At 40.4% G+C, this 15,234-nt stretch overlaps 1 protein-coding gene and 1 long non-coding RNA gene across 3 annotated transcripts in view; both read left to right on the forward strand.

The window, feature by feature from the left end:
• Positions 1-10,471, forward strand: part of lasp1 (LIM and SH3 protein 1) — a 30,824-nt gene extending 20,353 nt beyond the window's left edge. The window contains exons 4-7 of one of the 2 annotated variants that reach the window (XM_014333458.2): positions 1,365-1,487; positions 5,038-5,116; positions 6,697-6,794; positions 6,974-10,471. In XM_014333458.2, coding sequence (XP_014188944.1) covers positions 1,365-1,487; positions 5,038-5,116; positions 6,697-6,794; positions 6,974-7,147 — 474 coding nt within the window. In that variant the 3' untranslated portion in view covers positions 7,148-10,471. The remainder of the gene's footprint in view (positions 1-1,364; positions 1,488-5,037; positions 5,117-6,696; positions 6,795-6,973) is intronic. The other variant, XM_005921901.3, reaches the window with a different exon arrangement.
• A 1,742-nt stretch (positions 10,472-12,213) lies between these two features.
• LOC106633184 lies at positions 12,214-14,066 on the forward strand. Its single transcript, XR_001336282.2, has 2 exons — positions 12,214-13,125; positions 13,310-14,066. It is a non-coding gene; the product is annotated as an uncharacterized LOC106633184 (long non-coding RNA).
• The last annotated feature ends 1,168 nt before the right edge of the window (positions 14,067-15,234 follow it).

Here is a 15,234-nt window from a genome sequence, read left to right on the forward strand (position 1 = left end):
GTGTTACAGCTTTAGTTCAGAAATAAAATGTGTTTTCCTGTTTCAGGTTTGTTAAGTGGTGTATGTGGTTGTGGCTTTGAGTGATCACCCACGGTGTAGCAGTGAGGGAGAGCTTTGTAATTTCTGATTCCCATCTGACGTTACATGGGCAGGACGTTTCCTCCTCTCTGCCCCTTAGGGTCAGAATAGGGTGGGAAGGCTGGAAAATAACACACACACACGCTGACACTGTTTGTTGCACAGTACCTCTCATTTTAACCATATATGGTTACTACCACGTCCTGCATGTAAGGCCTTCACTCACTCAAGCAGGCAGGAAGTTAACGTCACCACAGAAGACAAAGCAATATATGCAGGGCAAACCCTACTCAGTTTGTGCATACAACACAAACAGAGAGCCTACTTGATGCGTACAAGATTATTGAATTTGCAGAAAACGTAAAATTTGACTAGTAAAGGCCAAAAGCAACTTTGTTGTATTGTCGTCAAGCTTATGCTTTATAGTGAGAGATATAAGTAAACAAATACAATTAAATGGTCATAAAACTATATTTAGTAGTTTATGTGATTGATCCAGTTTGCGGATAATTGTGTCCTGTAATTTTTTGGGTGCTTTTCCTGTGCATATCAAACTGAAAAAAGGAAAAAATGTGAGACATCTTGTCGATCTCAAGAACATATCACAAAATAATCCATATTCAGATATCCCTCTGAATGCTGGGCCCCGAATCATGTGTGGTGTCGAGGGAATTTTCAGCCTCAGAGGCGGTGTGTAGATTTGGGCTGCTGTTGTTGTAGAATCTGGTACATTTGTTTAAATTTCAGCTAGCCTTCTTATGGAAATACCCAAAAAAGAAGATGCAAAATATAAACGAATGTCAGTTTCCCAGAGATGGCTTGTCAACATTATCATGTTAGTCCATCGCATGTTGTTGAGCTGTGGTTGAGCTGTGATCGAGCTGCCAATAAAAGAATTTTCTTCCTTCCTTCCAAAGAATTTTATAAACCCAAAGCTTTAGTTCAGCAAAACTCAGCACTGACATTAGCAAAACCAAGAATTTTATTTCACGATTTTTAGTTTTTGTTGCTTTTTACAATTTTATATATGAGTTGTAAATTAATTTCAGAGGTGCAGGAAAATACCAAGTCTCCATTATGAATCCTCAAAATGTTGAATATGATTTGTTGAAAGAATCTAGGTCACTGCATCTATAAATAACCATTTCCACTGCATTTGCTGGATTTTCCTTGTTGACTCACTAAACTGAAACTGTTGATGTCAATGTATAATTCATTTTACATGTAATTTGCCTTGCATGTTGACCTTGCCTTTATTTCTAACACGATCCTGTTTTGTTGTGCAGGTTCTTTACAGGGAGGATTTTGAGAAGAATAAAGGGAAGGGTTTCAGCGTGGTCGCAGACACACCAGAGATGCAAAGAATTAAGAAAACGCAGGACCAAATCAGCAATGTAAGCGTCACCAAAGCAAGTACTCCATTCACTCCACTTGTTTGTTTATTTCTCAACATCTTAATAATAAAGCAGACTGAATATTTGGAGCTCTTTCTGCGTTTCCCCCCACCCTGACAGCCTGGTATGAAGCCAGTCTGCTCTGTGTTGATTAGTTTCCCTGTGTGACTATAATCTCTTTGCCAATATTGAACTGAGGATTTCTTCTGTGGAGAATGATTGGTCTACATGAAGTACACAGCAAACGGCTCTTCAGTTCTTTAAGATTTACTGATTTCACTGCTTTAAAGGAAAGCGGTGGCATTTTTAATCTTTTGAGTGTAAATTTTTAATTGGGACCAAAATGTTTGGAATGGGTCCAGTTATTGAGTGAGGACACTGTGAATGGCTACCACAACATAAGATTTAAGATCAGCCAATACGATTAAAAAAAAAAAAAAAAAAAAAATCAATATTTCTGCATTACCTCGTTGTCCAAAGACTTTTGAGAATCTTGAGAATCCACCAGACTCAGTTAGTCCACTCCGAAGTTCACTTGACTTAGTCTGAATTGTTTTCCACACTCGGAGTCTACTGAGACAGTTACTGTGGTACTTAACTCGCTAGGTTCTCCATGTTGGTCAGTCATCTACTCTTACCAGTTTCAGTTACAACTCCCATAATTATTCATCTTTTCAATAAAATAAATACCACTTTATATGCATCTATCGATCTAATCTAGTCATCTATGGCAGCGGTCCCCAACCTTTTTTGCGCCACGGACTGGTTTATGCCCGACAATATTTTCACGGACCGGCCTTTAAGGTGTCGCGGATAAATACAACAAAATAAAACTAGTACCGGTACCGAAAAAAAAAAGAAGATGTCATTCACACGTGAAAAGACCCAGGAAAACAGAGTTAACGATAAAAACGATAACAAAAGAACACTGAAAACCGATAAAAACCCTGAAAACCATACATTTCACACCTGAGCCTCAACTCTCGCGGCCTGGTACCAAACGACTCACGGACAGGTACCGGTCCGAGGCCCGGGGGTTGGGGACCGCTGGTTTAAGATATGGCAGCCTGCTTATCAAAATGTCTCTTACTAATGGATAAGCATTGCTAGGCAACTGAGCATGCCATGATTGTTGAGTGCAGCATGGGAAATTAGAAAATTGTACAAGGAAAGCAAAACAAATAATTTGTTAAAAATGGAGCAATTTATATTGAGGAAGGAGCAACAGCACCAATCCTGATAACAGGCATCTGCAAAACAACTGTAAATCCCAGGGGACAGCTGTCTGTGCCACGCCAGGCTGTAATCACAACAACACATTTTTATTTTATTAGCATTTTTACAATCTCTGTTCAGATGAGTGTTTTGATACTGTTTTAGAAATAATCTCAGCGTGTAATAACTTGCCCTTAAACACGTATTGCATGACCTTTAGCGAGTGCTGGAGATGAAGCAGAGTAGAGAAAGTAAGTGGCAGAAAATGTGAAAAATTAAAGCCAAGGTTTATTTTTTTATTTAAAACAAAAAAAACAAAACTTGATTTCCTTTAAAGCTTAGTCATTATGCTTCAAATGAAAGCTTTGGAAGCCACCAGAATAACGTGGCACATTTTTTGTCATCATTTTCTGTTACATTACCTAATTGGTCTCACCTCCTCCAGCTCAAGCCTCAGAGAATTTCCCCAGATTAAGATCTCAAGTTCTACAATTTTTTTTGTATACTGTTGCTTTTAAAATCTTTTTGTCCTCTTACTTGCTCTTATTGCTCCTTATACATGGTAAAGGAGTTCTCTCCCATTCACTTTTCATTGGGTCCAATCGCCTTCACTTTCCTCTCCCTCTGCCCCTGTTATTGATTGATTTGCCATTTCTCTGTAAATATACGACAGGAATGTAGAAATGTTTATATTGTTCACCTTGTGTCCCCCAATCTGCTTAAGTCAGCTGCAAAGACCTTTCTTTCTATGTGAAACAAACTGACAAAACAAAGACACCTCTTCATACATACCGAGCTCTGCACTGGCCTCGCTAATGGCATAATTGGTGTGGAGGGTGATGGATAATTACAGTTTTCATGTGATGAAGATCTTGCATGTTGGAGATTAAGGAAGTCCGCAAAGCAGGAAAACAAACACATATATTATATGCGTTTATGGGCGCGCGCACAAGCCACAATTTCACTGTTTAAGGATAGATTTAAGCGCATCGTGAAGTGGCTTTAGTTGAAGCTGATAAACGAGACATCTGCTTGCAATCAATTTGTCATTCACAGCCAATCATAAAGGAGCCACTGCAGATGAACATTAGTGTCTTTTATTTCTCTTCTCTGGACACTGAGAAACAAAGTGCAATAAACCCTCTTCTAGTCTCATCTCTCTGTTTTGCCCTTCTCTTTGCCACATCTCTCGGTCCATCCTTCTATATTTCCTGCCACCAGCAAAGATTGAGATGAATCAGGGGGGATGGTCGGGGGTAGTTCAGCAGCAGCTAGGGCAAGTCCTGTAAATCCACACACAAACACACCATCTGTTCAACCTGCTTCTTCAAAACAAACTAAAATAATCTCTCTCACACACTCTCACTTAGCATATTGCACTTGAGAATAGCCACTGTGTTCTCCCAGTCACTCGCTTCACTGTCCTTACACAAACACTCCGTCGTCCCATCCAGTCGGTGAATACACTCCTCACTGACGCCAGCAGCACAGTGGGCTCTTTGAGCCGGGGCATAAGCGGGAACAGAATACAGGGTTGTAAATCTTGACCGAAGAACTGTTGAGTAAGTCTGTTATCAGTCTGGTAATAAGGAGACGGGTTAAATAGAGCAGTCACTCAGTTTCTGTTTCATCAGTGCTGCCTGTTTGATTTTGAAACACTGAACACAGCCTTTGTCGCACTGGCTGGAGAAATGGTCATAAAGTCTGCCTAAACATCTAATTGTGCTGCTTTTTTGTTTTTGTTCAGTTATAACTCAGCGTATGGCTTACAGAATGAAAAAAATCTATTTTTTTCTCTATTCACTTACACTTGAGACTGTAGTACTTTAATTTAAACTTGATTCCATTTCATATGCTTAGTCATACAACCCCACCCTTCTCCTTTTCCTCTCAGTAGTTCCTTTTGAGTCTTGCTCTGTCATTCCAAGCGAGTGTGTAAGACTCGGGGATTTGAGTGACTTGTTCTCTGTACTCCTCCTCTTTTTTTTTTTTTTTTTTTTTTTTTTTGGGTGGTGTGTGTTTGTGTGTATGTTTCACCTGTCTGATGTGTCAACAAGCCGTTGCTATACACCTACGTCCTTACACTGCTTCCGGTACCTGAGATGTCATTTCCTCTCAACATCAAGCTGCTTCCCTGAGCATTTGCTGCAAATAGTGCGCCCCACCTATCTCCACAGACACTGAGAAGCTAGAGAGCAAGTGGGAGACCCCTGGTGGATAGAAAAGGAACTGTACATAGCTACAAGTCCTTTTTGAATCTAGAAAAGACTTGAAAGGATTTGAATCTCCTAAGAGAAGGTGCGTTATTCCTCATCTTCATGAATGACCTGTTTGTGTTTGTGCATTGCAGATTAAGTACCATGAGGAATTTGAGAAGAAGAAGATCGGAGGAGAGGGTCCACAACATCTGCCAAGCAACCCCAGTGCAGGTATGACCAGCAATTACTAGTAAATGTAGCAGAGAAGTAGAAGGCAGAAGTGAAGAAAGCACTGTCTGAATCCACAAAAATATCTGTGTAGCTGGATTCTGAACTGGAAAATGTACATGAACTAGAGAACAAAAAGCATTACATTTTTCTTTAGCTTTCTTGGCTTGTCTGCGCTTGGTTCCTCCCTCCCAGAGGCTATAGGAGCTCAAGTTCTTCACTGCACTTCTCTGCTTTTTAATCTTCTTAGCCATAAATGACTACATTACTGCAAGCATAATTCTGTTTCACAATCACAGCTGAAATCATAATTGTACATAATCTGTTTTTATTCATTACTCAAGTCAAACAATTGTTTGCTGAAGCTCAGGCACAGAAACTTTGCAATAATAATTGCAAACAACAACAGGAGCAGTTATGTCAGAACAGTGCTTTCAGCATTAGGAAGAGGAATGACTAGTCAGCCTGCTATTTGTATTTCGTGTGCCAGTTCGACACCTTTACACAGAAGGTCATTGTTTAGAGGGTTGTGAATCAAGAGCATGCGTGCCTTGGCTTGCCATGTAGGGTTTGTTTTTTTTAGCATTTACTGTAAAAGAGCTTTTGCACAAACAAACAATAAATACACAGCTTGTATGCATAGAAAATACATGGAAATGAATATCTAATTATAGACTGTACTGAGTCAGTGTTTACAAACTTCTGAATTTAGCCTTTGTGGAGCTTTTTACATTTTCTCAGTGTTCAGTAGTCAGATTTTTCTCAGTGCTTTTTTTTTTTTTTTTTTTTTTTAAACCTGCGTCTTAATATTCCTACATGTATTTATTAGTTATTATAGTCATTTATCTAATTATTTATGGGTCGTGTACCTGAATTGTGTAGTTGTGAACTTTATGTATGTGCAACCTACTGTGTGTAACCAAGTCAGGTCATTTCTGACCCCATTATTTTATACAGGAGAACATTTTAATAGGTATTGTGTTTATATTAACTATACTGTTACCTGTTAAGCGAGATTTTTTAATTTAATTACAGTTCTATCATTTTTATGCAAATATGGTATTGTACAAACAAAATGACCTTTTATTTACACAATTTATTCATTGTCTCTCGCTTCTTAAAAGACAGTTTCTCTTCATTTTAGAACTGCTAGAGAAGAAATGCATTTTAAACGGTAACATGTGTTTGATTGGCACCAAAACAAAGATGAACTGGTGACTCTTTAATAACGTTAGCAACAACAAATTGACTAAAGTATTAAGAGTGTTTTGTTTTTATTTTTCGCATCCTTTATTACTTTGTTTGTAGTTAAAACAAAATGTATGCAAACATCTTGAGCTTGTATAATAATTAAAATATTTTTTGTATTAAGTGATCCCACCCTCCTTAATCCTTGCCACAGCAATGGGCAAGTGCTCTTAAAACTTTGCAAGGTAGCAGAATTTGATGCTACTTTTTATGATTTAAAAAATCACAGAGCCGCATACTGTCATAAATGACCTTTTGTGTAGGTTAAAGCACCAATTATAAGTAGTACTGCTTATGATTCTAACTCCTTCATTATCCCTGTACTCCTTCACCAGGTGGTTACCAGCAGCCTGCAGCCACTCAGAACTACCACTATGATCCTGCTCCTGAACCAGTGCGCCAGGCAGCCGCTGCCCCGCCTCCCAGTGCTGGGGTACGTCCTTCACTCTTCTAATTAAATTCACCGATTCCAAAACCTAACAAGAATCAGAAGATTTGGTGTAATTTAATAACACAAAAAGCAAAACACATTCTTTCCAAGATGATTAAGCTCATTGTCAGCAGACTGTAACCGTTTATAAACTAACCAAGCTCATTCTTTTTTGCTGACAGAAGCGATACAGGGCAGTATATGACTACTCTGCCGCCGATGAGGATGAAGTTTCCTTTATGGACGGAGATGTGATCGTAGACGTGCAGCAGATTGATGAAGGCTGGATGTATGGCCGCGTGGAGCGTACCGGCCAGCAGGGCATGCTGCCTGCCAACTACGTGGAGGCCATTTGAGCTAGAGGAGAAGAAAAAGAGGGAGAGAAAAAGGAGGAGATAGAGAAAGGGAGGGAAAGTAGGAAAGGAAAAGCCCAGTGCCATCTCATCTTAGCGCCGCTTTCTCTTATTTTTACTCTTGTTCCCTAACCTGCCCTGAGAGACCCTGAACCCCTTCCCCCTCTACATCCCTGCTCTGCTCTCACTGTTCGCCAGCCACAGACACACACCCTCTATCTAGCTGTCTGTCCTTCTGTCTGTCTATCTGCCTGCCTGCTTCTCTATTCGTCCGTCTGTGCTAATGTCTCTCTATTTGGATGTTCGTCATCCTCTTTGTCTTTGTCCCCATCCTGACTCCACTCTCATGCAGCTGCAAGTGGGAATGGAAAGTCCTCAAAGATGAATTCACAGTTCATTGCAGTATGTCAGGGGTCCGTGCCGTGTCACACAGCTCCATCCTAGCTACGCCACTTAGCAATCCTACCACTAAAACATGCAAAAATACTGAAGAAAATGTTTGTTTGTTTTTTGAAAAAAAGATATCCCTGAAGTGAGTAAACCTGCAGACACAATTCAGTGAAGAAACTAGCTCAAAGTGTGTTTGAGTGGCGTTTTAATGGGCCCATTTGTCTTTTTCTTTCTTTAATTTTGCAGTGTGATCTTGGCCAGACTGGAAAAACAGTGTATAGAATCTCAGTCTGTTTTAGCGTGATTTTTTTTTTTTTTTTTCACTTGAGTACATTCCTTTAACCTCCAACGCTGTTGCTGTTGCATCAGTCAGCCAGTTTTCAGTCTTAACAGAGAGGTTTTTTAAATATATTTATAGATGGACACACATCTCGCCAGTCTGCTCAAGTAGGCACCCTCATGTTCAGCACTGTGCTGTTGTCAAACTGGAATAATAACCTAACTGTAGAGCACCTCCTGTTGAGCCTTACACAGGCTTCCTGGATACAGGAGGGATCAGGGACACGTTAGGGGACTTCATCAGTCTTTCTCTTGCAGTTACACTGAACACACGTCTGCATGTACAGTATACACGTTTATTCCTGATTTTGCAGCCTAAATGCCTTCAGTCCTGTGAGAATCACAAAGATATGGTGATCAAGATTAAGCTGTTTTGGGGGCTCTTCCCCTTTGCTAAGAAAAAAAAAAATCACCATCACAGAAATCCTTTATAAAAGACGAGGCCAAGCACAACTCGATATTGTGAATCGTTTATTTGAAATTCATTCCACCGTTTTTGAAAGAGTACATTCCAGTCTTTTTTTTTTCTTTTTTTTTCCTCATTTAATGTGAGATTTTTTTTTTTATGGCTGTGGTAGATGTTGTCATTTTTCTCGCTCTTTTCTTCCTGAACTGTCCTTGTTGTTATTAGATGTTTGTTTTGAGAAAAAAAACAAAACAGATCTGTGTATTTAATAAATAAACCAGCAACTCAGTTTGCAAGACAGAAAAGGAGTATTTATGGAGACTCTTGTAGTCACTGTATTAGATCAGTCATGGGATAATTACTTGGAGTTTCAGGACAGCGCTAACTGCTTGTTGTTAAAGACAGTTTCATTGTTCTGCAGCTTCAAAGAAGGGAGAATTTAGAAAAAGAATCATTTAAAATACACCTGAAAGTTGATTTTTATCATATGCTCTGTTCATTTTAAAGGCAGGTGCCACCTGAGCCAGGGCGGCACATGTGGCAGGCCAATCCCGACAACAAGCCAGCTACCGCTCGCTGGCAGCTAAATGTTGAAACTGGTTCTTGAGCGTAAAATGAAGAGTTTGCGTTGCTGGCTCTTCCACAGAAAGACTGCGACACAGTATTTCTGTTAAAACCATAACACGTGTAATTGTCATTACTGTTGCCATTCCTCTGTGGTGTAAATAATGTCACAGGCCCCTGACCTTATGCACCTTTCCCCTTTTCTTGCAGTTTCATTCTCCTGTGATGCACTGTGACTGTCACAGACATGAGCGATCAGGGTGGGGCCATCCTTACAGTGGAGCTGGGGAGCGGGGAGGGAGGGGATTTCGGCTTCATTAAGTGAAACAAGGCTCTCACTATGTAGCTAGATGACATTGTACAATTGTATATGTATCATAAATGTAAGTTAGGGGGAATTGTTTTTACAGGTCACGGTGCTCTGGGAAGTGGCTTGCCTGCAGATAAAAGCGTTTCAATATTTTTGTGAATGTGGAGAAGTTCTGTGATTTTTAAAAGCTGACTCACGGTTGATGCACGTTGTCAGTTGGTGTTGAACAATCAAACTCTCTAATGTCATGAATTGTGACAGTGCTGATGGGAAAAAAAAGTCACTGAATTAGAAAAAAGACTCTTCTAATCTTCTAATAAATGAGAACGAATGAACACACTGTACAGCATCTTTCCTGCATTTTGCATTAATCTCTATTCGACAACAGGATATTTGCAAAACAGACGCTAGATCGGAAAGCTGGTTTAGAGCTCACGGTTGTGTGTATCTCTGGGGTAAATTGAGGAATTTTGTGGTTTGGCTTTGAGTGAAATGATTGTTGTTCCTGGCTGATGGTGCATTTGCTCAAATTTAATTATCAACGAAACTACTCACACTGGTAGATTCCGGATTGCATCCAGTCCAAACTTATCTCAAGTGTGTTGATTGTTGTTAGGTGGTGGTGTGGATGAAATGAGGGAAGGAGGGGGGAATGGCCAAAGACAGCCAGTATTGTTTAAGTGTGGCTCAGGATGGATTTGTTAAGGCACTGTGTGTACGAAGATGTAAGCGTGCAAGGCTGGGGGGAGAGGGGGCGACTGAGGGTGGCGATCCTCTCGATTTCCCAGTCTGTGAGAGGCGGCGAGTTGTTTGTCTGACCTGGATTTTAGTCAGGAGTTAACCTCTTTGCGCCAAATACCGCTCCTCTGCTCTGGCATCACTACTGAACCCTAACTTCATATCATAACCCTGCTTCCATTCAGTTTCTGTCTTCTTATGCTGTCCAACCTCCTGCTGCAGTCCCTCTTTCCTCCAGCCTTCATCGTAGGCTCCTGCTCTTCTGATGAATCATTCCCTGCTTCTATGATACTGGTTATATACTGTAGACTTTGCAGAGTGAAATCATATAATCCACAATTGCAGGTTTAGCATTCAGACCAGTTTTTGTGCATTCCATCTTAAATTGTTTTTGATATAATTTTGTTATTTTTTTAAAGAAAAAAAAACATACCATATGCATATTGACATACACATGTATTCAACACTCTGAATACATCCTCGGATTAAGGACCTGATATCATCTCCTGTTGCCCTGATACAGCACTTCAAATTGTACTTATGATTCTGCAGATTCAATAAAATGTCATTTTTTTCTCAAGACTGCTCTGTCTGTACAGTCTCTTCACTTGGACACATGAATAGCAACGCAAACATAAAAATCTACATAGGTGTGCAAGGCCCTTTTTCAGCAAATGTCGCTTCTACGAATTTATGATGCAAAAAAGGACAATTGCTAAATAGGAAAACTTTTTCATGTTATGTTGTCATACCTAAAAACCATTGTGCTGATTAATGAAGTAATATGTTTAGCTGAGTCTTTTGGGGGTTTGGTTCTAAGTCTCAAAATGGTTCATTAAAGGACCTCCATTAGCGTGCTTGTGCTAATAAATTCAAGCTATTCCACGTGGGACAAGAAGAAACAGTATTTCATACAACAATTTTCACCACTCCCCTTGCAGAAGAGGGAAAACCGGCTCCAGCCAGAATTCAAAAGAAGTGGGAAACACTGGTGCATAACTGATAACACAGGCTCCTCAGAGTCTCTAATTTAAGACCTTGAGAATCTGGCAGGTCCTGAACTGCTAGCTTTATTAAATATGAACTGCAAAGCACCCTTCTCACCATTCAAGAAGTGAATCAGGAATGTTTCCATATCTAAAACCATACTGGGTTTGCACTAAATCAGTGGAGATGCCCTAACCAGGGAGAAATGGATTAATATTGTCCCTCATTTGGCAGGTCTGTCAGAGAAACTCAGAACCATAACAGCCCAGTGTGCTTCAGACCTAACAACACAAGACGAGACAAAACAACACAAGTGTACATTGTGCAATGTGTTGAGGAGCATTTGGACTTTTACACGGGCGAGACCAAAGAACCACGCGTGACACGTCACACAACGCAGTTATACATCTTCAGCTAAAGCAGAGAGGACACGGGAATAAAGGAGGCTATTTATGTCCACACTGAATGACCGCTGTTAGGCTGCTGGTGTCCTAGAGCACCAGTCATCTGTCACCTATAACACAGTCTGGAGATCCCTTTCCAGGTGATTCAATCCCCACTCACACCATAACCCATGTGACCTTAATTATTTCCAACATGACATGGTAGGACAGTGTCTCCAAAGGGATTCACACCTTGGCCTCTGTGACAGTAATGACCTACCTTGATTCACACCTGGGCTCATGTAACTCACAATGACAAAGATGGTGACTCTCAGGATCTCTTCAATGGAGACAATCCCACAAGGGGTAAAATACCCAAGACTCTCCATTAGTTTCTAGAACTAAAGAAGCCACTTGGATGGGAAGTAAAATGTCTTCACAAGCAGAAAGAAGTCCATTTGCCTTAATTTCAAGTGCTTAAGAAAACAAAAGACCTCAAAAAGGAAAATTCTGAACCTATTTGTGAGAGGTGAGACAACTGAAAAGATGCTGGGGGGAGTTTGATGACCTCTTTCAAGCATAATGGGGGGGGGGAATGTGGTAAATGGGAGATTTGTGCAGATTAAAAGGGATCTTCAACGAGGATGGTTACTGCTCCATTAGGCAACAAGATTTGAACATAGTTTGATTGAAGCCAGTTTACTTATAAAGCAGGAAAAGGTCAAAACGATGTAGTTATCAGGGAGAATTACTGGTTCAGTTGTGGTATGTGGAACATCCTGATTCACTATTGTTGTTGTGGTTGATCTTGTGAGAAATAAGAAAAACCCATCAAGCTAATTCAACTTGTGGAAGGTTCTGTCACACCAGCCCTTTGGATGTCCTCCTTCACTACAACCATGAATCTTCTCTGTGGTCTTCCTCATTTCCTCCTGCCTGACAGCTCCATATTCAACATCCTTTGAGCAGTATATCCACTATCTCTCCTCTGCACATGTCCAAAACATCTCAGCTTTTCCTCTTTGTCTCCAAACCGCCCACCCTGAGCTGTCCCTCCGATGTGCTAATTTCAGCCTTGGCCATCCCAATGAAAATCTTAACATCTTCAACTCTGCCATCTCCAGCTCAGCTTCCTGTCTTTTTATCAAAGCCTTTATCTCCAAAACCATACATCATAGCAGGTCACCAACATCGCCTGCTAGTCTTCTGTCACAAATCACCCCTGAAACTCGTCTCCACCCCCTGGCTACGCTCTCTGCTTCACCTCTCTTGCGACTGTCCGTTGCTTTGGATGGTTGACCCCAGTTATTTACACTCATAGACTCTTTCTACTCTTTGTATGTTCTCTCTTGCTTCTCCTGACTTAAGACTTTATTGACTTATTATTGATTAAAGCTACAAACTGTCCTTTTGGTCACAAAGTAAAGATTTTGGGGGAAGTCATCCATGGAGGCCAAACACGCCTTTCTTGGGCAAACGTGCCTGAAAGCCAAAACTCCGGGTTAGAAAATCACACGTGTTTTCTTTTCCCCCTTGCACGTTCGCTTTTTGTGTAGGGCGGGGCGTGTGGAGCTCTCCGAGTTCCTCCGATCTGTTCCGATCTTCGCCGATCTTCTACCCCCGGTGGTAAGGTCGCTGTTTGTGCTGCGTGTTCTCCTCACATCCGCACAGTCTGTCTCCGACCGAGCTCCCATCATGGTGGACATCTTGGTGTTGATGTTTTTCGCCGTTATGGGCCTCGTCTTCCTCTCCTACATCATCTACATGCTGTGATGAAGATGCGTCCTGGTCAGGCGGTGCTGGAGCCTAACGGAGGATGTTTGTTTTTCCTCTCCTGCATCCCCGGTTTACGCCACAAACAGAGGTGAGTGTTGTATTTGCAGGTGTTATTAAGCGAAATCCTTCGGTGGTGGAAAATGAGTGCATATACCCGAGAAAGGCCGGTGTTCCTGTTGCTGTATCGATTTTTGGGATGATTGGTTTCTTTCATCGCCGTCAGTGTTACTAAGTTGCCAGCGACAGACCTGTTAATGCTTCCCATGTTTCAGGGAGTAGAGCCACGGCCAGGCCATGATGGTTCCCTTTGGAGCTTTCATGTGGGGATGAGAGGAGCGATCCAGGCAAGAGAGGAAAAACAAATGGAGAAGAAGTGGAAGCCAAACTGTTTTGCACTCTGCAATCATTCCCCTCCTTCCTTCTTTGGAACAGTCAGATCTGACCAGGATGCCCAAACAGAAATTTTAACCCTCATCATCATTTTCTGTGGTACTTCTGTGTCAGTATTACTGTTTAGAGGAGTAGCGATGTTACCTGCACATAAGGATCCAGGATGGCATTCATAAAGGTGTAGAATTTGCCTTTTTTTTTTTTCACGATGTGAGATTATTTTATTTTATTTTATTTTTAAGGATGGATTTGATTTGAAGTGTTCAGTTTGACAGTATTATCCAGATGTTTTATCAGCTCTTTTTGCACAGGTTTGTGTTTCAGCAATCCGTTGGAGAGCCTCAGTCACTATACTTTCCTTCTCACTGTAATCATCATTGTCCACTAAATTAAGAGGAATGGAAAGGTATTTGTTGCACTATATCAGTTGCTTTAATGTTCTGAAGCTTTGCAACTACATTGCTCTTTTTCTGTTTTTGTCCTTATTTTTTTTTGGCCACAGATGACATCCACAAAGAGGTGTTGTTTGTGTATATCTGAGTTTCATACTATCTGTTATTTTTAAATAATGTTCACTGATGCACACACAATTTTCTGATAATCGTGAAATGTCAAATAAAGATGATTCCAGTAAACCCAGCTGCCTTCTCTTTCGCTTGTTGGAAAGCAAAGTTGAATTCATCCTTTTTGGGCATTATCAACTGTCACGGTCAGTTTTCAAGAAGATGACAAGCATTTCATGGTTTGAGCTTCTCAAATAGATGGAGGCTTTCCTGCTTATTCTTAGGTGTATTAAGTTTAATACATTTGTTCTTGGAGTGACTGACCAAATCACTATTTGTTGTTGTTGTCCACAGATACTTTTATTGAAATTTATATTGCTTGAGTGGTTAATAAGCAAAAGCAGGGCTGAGGTTGCACCAGACCACTAAAAGTGGATTGTGTTGCCATATTGATGTAACCACAGCTGGAAATTACAGGAAAGAATAATCCTGGGGGGGAAAAATAAGAAGAACTGTTGTCCTCCGCAATTCAATATTAAAAAGGTCTTCAAACAAGAGTCGAATGTAAAGGCAGAGGCTTTAAAACATGTTCTAAACCACTGGTTAAAGTCCAGAACAATAGGGTCAGGTTAAACTTTAGCAGAAAACCTCTAAATGAGCCCACAGAGTTCTGAAAAAGAATTCCTTGATCCAAGCAGATTGAAGAGCAGAGTGTGGCTCATGACCATAGCATTGTACGCTTTTTGGTCACTCGAGACACGACTGAATATAGAGAGAACATATTTCATCCCTCTGAAAATGGGGGACTATGTACAAAACTCTCTATAATTTTTAATTAATACAAAACTTCTATCAAACTCATTGAATTAAACCTGAAAGTCTGCTCTTCAAGTACATGTTGATAGATTTAAAATCCACCGTGGGAGGTATCCAAGGGCAAAATTACAAAAAAATAAAATAGACCTAATTATGCTTTTATTATGAAATTTCTTAGGCAATATACTTCACAATTTTGTAATTTTTTTAGTCTGGTATGTTTATTTCTCTAAATAAAAGGCATATTGCACACACAAAAATTCCACTCGAGTGTTCTGTGAAGTAATGTCATGCTGTAAACTCTGCACATCACATCCACATTTCAGCTACTGAGAAAACATTTGAGCAGGATAGATATTTTTAACCCTTGAGCATGTTGGAAAAATATTCATTCTTCTCTAAAAAGAATGGGTATGACCTGAAGGATGACTAACAGTACCATATTCCATGCACCACATTTCCTGCCAAACCCGCCCCACGCTCTGTAG

Source organism: Haplochromis burtoni, unplaced genomic scaffold, assembly GCF_018398535.1.
Source record: "Haplochromis burtoni strain Fernald_Lab_line unplaced genomic scaffold, NCSU_Asbu1 Contig_52, whole genome shotgun sequence".
NCBI classification, from domain to species: Eukaryota; Metazoa; Chordata; class Actinopteri; order Cichliformes; family Cichlidae; genus Haplochromis; species Haplochromis burtoni.